The 6367-nt window shown below is 58.9% G+C and overlaps 1 protein-coding gene across 1 annotated transcript in view; it reads right to left on the bottom strand.

Annotated features, from left to right (window-relative positions):
- Window positions 1-1970, bottom strand: part of LOC104157869 (proline dehydrogenase 1, mitochondrial-like) — a gene marked incomplete at both ends in the record, with an annotated part of 3556 nt that extends 1586 nt beyond the window's left edge. The window contains 6 exon segments of the mRNA XM_009695377.1: window positions 121-202; window positions 477-556; window positions 708-824; window positions 1243-1307; window positions 1441-1590; window positions 1936-1970. Coding sequence (XP_009693679.1) covers window positions 121-202; window positions 477-556; window positions 708-824; window positions 1243-1307; window positions 1441-1590; window positions 1936-1970 — 529 coding nt within the window.
- Window positions 1971-6367: the final 4397 nt, after the last annotated feature.

Genomic DNA, 6367 nt, shown 5'->3' with positions numbered 1-6367 from the left:
TGCTGCCACCAGCAAACTAACAAGTAGGGCCTGGGGGCAGCAGCCCCACACCCTGCTCCAAGGAAGTCCCACTGCCCTCCCTGTGGGGCTCCTCCAGGGGTAGCATAGATGGTCACCCACCTGCATGTTGGGGACAAGCAGCAGCTTGGAAAGCTTGGTGCGGCTGTCGATCAGGCTGTTCCAGTCCAGTAGGTCCACAGTGCTGGGAGCAGAGCGCCAGGTCCATACTGGTGTCTTGCAGGGTCAGAGAGGTCTCTACCAGCTCCCGACCCCCACCAGCAAGGAGCATATGCGGCACATCCCACCCTGACCTGTCTTGTCACCTCCACCCAAACTTCTTCTATGTTTGGTCACTGTGCTGAGCCAGCGCTGGCCTTTGGAGACCTTCCCTTAGTGCTGCCGCACTGCCCCACGAACAGGGACAAGGTCCCCCAGAATCCCCATCTCGCAGCACCCCCAGGTCACAGACAGCTTACCCGCTCATGCCCAGGTTCTCGCCCGTGAACCAGTGCTGGCTCTCCCCCTTGGTCGCAATGCCGAGGTTGGCCAGGGCCTCCTACCAGCAAAAGGAGCATCAGTGCCAAGGAGCTACAGGGGTCTTACTGCTCCAGGCTCAGAGGTGTCACAGGTCAGGGCTGCTCAGGGACCTCTACGGCCACCGGCCACCTCCAGCAGCACATCCCCGGCAGCACAGCCTCCTCCCTCACCTGCAGCTTCTCCGCCTCCAGCTTCATCTCCAGTGCCGCCCGCCCGGCCTGGCCCTGCTCCGCAGCCATTTGGTGGAAGAATCTCCGCCACTTCACCAGCACCTCTGAGAACTGCAGCTGTGGGGACAGAGCTCAAGGTGAGACACCCGGGCTGAAGCCCAGCCAGCTTGGAGCCTCCTATCATGCCAGGGCTTTGCAAGATCATACCCGGCCTGGGGCAGACCCTGACCCTATAGCAGGACACTGTGGCCAAGCAGAAGCCAAACCCAGTAGTACAGACACTCCCCGCTGCCGACCCCCATGCTGGGACCTTTAAACTTCTGAGATCTTCATGTGTCCCCAAAAGTTGAGGCAGGGTCTCCAGGGTGGTCCTGGGCACACAGGGGACAGCCTGTGTCAATGCCCACTCCTCTCTGCCATCAGTAGAGGTGCCACTGTAGCAAGCCTGGCACCCCAAAGCACCTGCCCCCACAGATGCATCATCTGTGGCCCTGGCTCTGACCCACCTCACCTTGGCCATAGCCCTGGCACTCACCAGGAACTGAGGTCTGCCCAGCGCTGTCAGCTTGATGGCCGAGAAACCATCCTCCGAGCTGCCACCTGGATGGAGCCACAAAGACAGAGCTAGCCCAACAGGCCAGGTGCTCAGGCAGAAGGGAGGTACCCGAGATACAGTGGTGGGCTGTAGGGGTCTCGGCAGTCTGGGACTGCTCAGGACACATGGAGCACTTACCTGAGGCATCGATGCAGCGGAGGAAAGTCTCCATGTGCTGGTCACACTTGGCCTCATCGGCGTAGAAATATGTGCGGGCACTGATGACCCCACCACGGCGATCCCCAAATCCCCGATGGGCTCGGTACTGCTTCTCCCTTTGTTCTGCTCCTGGGGTGGAAAAGGATGGAGATGGGCCACGCAGCCCTGCCGAGCTCCTACAAGCCTCCCCAGGAGCTTCTGTGGTGGGTGCAGTGGAGAGAGGCTCCAGCCTGGACCTCAAAAGAGCCCCCAAGGGCTGCAACCCACCCTGCCTGCTCTGTTGCCTGAGCAGAGGCTGAGCCTTTGCTGAGGAGCGGGGCTGGACCAAGAGGAGCAAGAACCAAGATGTTCCTCATCCAGCTTGTGTTTTGAGGCTGTGGGAGCTGGGTCTTTCCCCCACGCCAGGCCCGCAGTGCCTGGATCAGCTGGATCTTCAGGCTATCTCCTGTCAGCAGGAGAGGCTGGGTCACTCACCTCCCATCTCCTTCTCGGCTGCAGAGGTGCAGGAGCTAAGAAGAGAAACAGGGAAGATAAGGGCCAGGTCAGCAACCCCCCACAACCCCACGCTGGTGGCCAGGGCAGCTCTGAAGCTCCCCTGCCGCCAGCTTGGCACTGGACCCTGCTCTTCCCTCACCATCCCATTGCCAATGGATCAAACTCTGCTCACTGCGAGCTCTGCTAGCAGGTCAGATGCCCCAAACCTGCTTGTGGAAGGCAATGGGGCTTCAACATCCAGGCAAGCGTTACCTGGAGGCCCTGAGGCAGCACAGGGAGGATGCTCTGTGCCATGGTCCAGAGCTGCTCTCAAACAGACCACCCAACAGCAAGGACAAGGTCAGCCCTGTAGGGTTAGGTCCTCCGGCTCCAACCATGCCAGCCCACGGTCCTCACTGCGGTGCCACCAAGCCTCAACCCAACACCTCCTCCCACCTTGCAGGCACGAGCAGCCACAGCATGAAGCGAGGAGCTCCTCCAGACCCAGGGCGCATCAAGGGATGCCCAGCTGCAGCTCAGCTGCCCCACGCTCCTCTGTGCCTTGGCATTAGCCAACAACTTACAAACAAGGTTTCAGCTCCAACTCCAGCTGACCTCGGATGTAATTTCAAGCCCAAACTCTTTGCCACAGAGATAACAGGGCTCTGACAGCCCAGGGGATGCTGGCCAAGTCATGAGATCCTCCTTGAGGTTGAACAGCTGAGCCTTTTTGCAGACACACTAAATGCAGCCTGCAGACCCGGGGTCTCACCCAGGAACACGGTCAGCCCCTGGAGAGCAGCCCCGAGTAACAGCAGAGCCATCTCCTCCAGGAGATTTCTGCCTTGGAGTCACTGTCCCAAAACCGGCTGTGCCCAGCAGTGGGGAAGCACGCTGCGAAGCAAGCAGCAAAGCTGCCCGTCTGGAGCCAGAGGACTCGCACAAGAGAGCAGAGAGGCATGTGGCATCGTCCCAGAACATGTTCTCCCACGTGGAAACCCTGTGACAGGGATTACATGCTGCTGGAAGCATAAACAAGCAGAGACAAGCCCTTCCTTCCCGCTCCCGAGAGCCAGGACAGCCCCGCATTGCTCAAAGCGCAGCAAAGCCTGGCGTGAACCAGGGCAGGAGTAGCCGGAGCTCATGGGGAGCTGCAGGCACCACGTCTAGCAGGCTCTGCTCTGTGATTTTACTACCCTGAGGACAGGTCAAGAAGCTTTCTGCCCTTGAATACAGAGGGCGGAGGAAAGGAAGGAGGAGACATCATACACCCAGGGATGGGATGTGACAGCAAAGCCCACAGCAGATGGAAGGTCCCCTTGGAGCAGGCAGCGTGGCACAGAAGAAGGCTTCGGCTGGACACATGGCTGCCGTGCTGAGGACGTGTTGAGAGAGATGGGTCCTGTGGGCAGGTCCCAGCCGCAGCACCTCAGGACAGCTCTGAACCCCAAAGCACACCTTGCATCCAGCATCCGAGATGCTGGGCACAAGTTGCAGGGAGCAAAGCCTCCTCTGACCTGCCCACAGTGAACACACACAACTCAATTAGCAACAGCACCCTTGAATTTGAACTGTTTTGTGTTCCTGAAGACAAACACACCCTTTCCAGCAGCATTCCTGCTGCATGACTGCACTGAGCCCTCTGTCCCCAAGGGGAGGCATTCAAAGCAGTGCCATGGTGCTCGCTTTATTGTTCTGCATCAAGAAAAATAAAGGAAGCTCCTTCCAGCTGAAGAAATAGCTCTTCCTGGATATCATCTGCTTTCTTTCTGATATTAGTCTTGGACAGCAAAGCCATTCCTACACCAACCAAATGCCACTTAACCCAGCTTATACCTGGCCATCCCTTCTGCAAACCGAGAGCAAGTCTCCCAGGGCAGGACACATCTCCAGGCACTGCCCAAACGCTTCTGGCAGGCTGTAACCAGAAACGAGCCACCTGCAAGGCACGCTTAGGACCTGGAAGCTCCCACTCACCCAAAGCATGCACAAAGCAGGTTATGGAGACTTGATGCAGCCCACTGGATTGCTGGGAAGGATAATCCAGCTGACACCGCAGACTGGGGCTTTCAGGAAGTTTTTGATCAGGCTCAAATAAACCATGTCAGGAGAAGCACAAAGGTCTCCCTGTGAGAAGTATGTAGGCAATAATCCACTTTGTCCTGGAGGTTACCAGGAAGGTGCCACAAGCACAGCGTATTTGCTTTGCTCATCAGCAAATGGGTCTGGCAAAGGGGATGAGGGAACACCAGGAAGAAGTTGTCCCTGAATTACCACATCCAAGGAAAAACTCATGGTCACATGAAGCCCAGACCAGAGCTATGGGTGGGGCTTGCCCCATGCATGAGTTGCCAGCACACACCAGCCCAGGACCACCACAGGACCTCCTTGCACGGTTTCAAGCTAAAGAGAAATCACCCCGTGATGCCAGGGACCCGCAGCACATGCAGGCAGAGCACTAGGCATGGGAGGCAGCAGCACTGGAAACAGGAGAAGGGGAGGCAGCAGCTCTGGTAGACTGACTGGCCAGGCTGGATCGTAGTCCCATGCTGGGGCAGATATCAGGCGTCCACACAAGAAATCTCGAGAGGAAGCAAAGTCCGCGTGCTGCATGGCAGAGCTGTTCAGGATGTCGGACAGCGCTCGGAGGCAGGATTGTCCTTCCCCATGTTAGCACAACCCCAACCTATCTCCTGGCTTGTGATGCCCATCGGCCAGCAATGGCCCCAAGGGGACCACAACCACCTCCGCTATGGGGGAGTCCCTTGTTTCACCCCACGGGGAACAGAAACCCCTGCCCAGCCATCGCACTGCCGCTCCACACCCCACCCGGGGCTGCACCCATCCCAAAGCCCACAGCCCACACGCTGCCCCAGAAGCGGAGCAGCACCCAGGCTCCGCTGCCCACAGGACACCTTTCTCCAGCCTTGTCACCATGACCTGGCAGCAGCCTTCAGCACATGGCCAAGGACTCCTGGGACAAGCTGGCAGAGCTCTGGATGTCAGCCCAGGCAGGGCAGGGCAGGCATGAGCCTGCCGCAGGCAGGATAAGCCGGTACCTGCTCGCGTTGCACTGCTGTTCCCAACCAGAAAGCCTGTGACAAGGAGCGGCTATGGCCCATTGCCGGGGAGGAAAGGGCATTTCCCTGCTGTTATCTCCAGCTCGCTCCAGGCGAGTAGGCTGCACTGGTAAGCCCAGCGCAGCTCTGCCTGCAGGAGCTCTGCCGGGGCGGGGGGGGGAAACAACAGCAGATGGCACCAGGAGGCCAAAAAAACCACTGGCTGCAGCTGGTTTGTACCTCTGCTTCCCAGCTAGCAGTGGGGTAAAACCCTAAAGCGCTCACGGGAGGGAAAGATGCAGCTCCGGAGGCCACGAGCCCTGGACTACTCACCCCTCTCAACCATGCGCAGCCCAGCTCAGCACCATCCCCAGCAGAAGTAATTTGGTGGTAATTTGGTGTTTTGCCCCTGAACAGAGCCAAGGAGGACACAGAGCAATGCTTGGCACAGGCCAGGGTCCAACCCTTCCGATGCCACCCACACCTCCCCTGGGCTTTGTCCCTGCTCTGTGACATCCCTGGGTAATTGCCAGAATGGCATCCCCGCCCCTCTCCCCCCCCATTTTGTTGGAGCAAATCCTGCTGGGGTTCAGGCAGGATGGCATCGGGAGGCATGGGGAATGGGGTCCAATGCATGGCTTTGCCCAGCTCTCTTGGGTGGGAGTGACCCACACAGCACAGGCAGAGCTCATCTAGGAAGGAGTCCCACACACGTAACCCCCAAATCTGCTCCTGGTGGGTGGGGTGGGGGGAAACCAGCACAGCCCCGACAGCTCACAAACCACCACCACCTGCCCCGCCATGAGCAGGCAGGGTACCGGTAAAGGCAGAGCCTGCCTGTGAAAGCCCTTGGTGGTCAACCACAGGAAAGTGCTCAGCACAGGTACAGCCAGACCAAGAGGGCAACAATGCCAGCCTGGCAGCACCAGCACCACCAGCTCAGCTGGGTGATGCCAGGGGCCATCTCAGCCCCACAGGGATGCTCCACAATGTGCCCAGACCATGACTGCATGCCTGGGGATGCTCCCGAAAACATCGCTGCTCCATGCCTTCAAAAAATCCATTCCCCCCATGGGCTGCGGTGGGGTATTTTGAAGCTTTTATAAAAAAAATACAAAGCTGGCAGCTCAATCTGCAAGGGGCTCGGATGGGCGCAGCCTTGCCTGCCCCCTTTGCAGCTCCCACATCAGTGCTGCCCTCACAAGCTGCCCACTCCCCCCGTGGACGGGCAGGATCTTCGCGCTGATGGGGATTTCTGGCAGCAGCAGGAAGGGACGAGTGGGGCTCCCTGATAAGCAGCACTCAAGTGGGGAGCAGAGATAAGGCTCCCGGCAGCGGCTGGGAGGAGTCCAGCGGCAGCACCTGCATCACCA

The sequence above is a fragment of the Cariama cristata genome, unplaced genomic scaffold, assembly GCF_000690535.1.
Source record: "Cariama cristata isolate BGI_N322 unplaced genomic scaffold, ASM69053v1 scaffold37632, whole genome shotgun sequence".
In the NCBI taxonomy this organism is placed as follows: Eukaryota; Metazoa; Chordata; class Aves; order Cariamiformes; family Cariamidae; genus Cariama; species Cariama cristata.
This window is presented reverse-complemented; position numbering and strand designations above follow the sequence as displayed.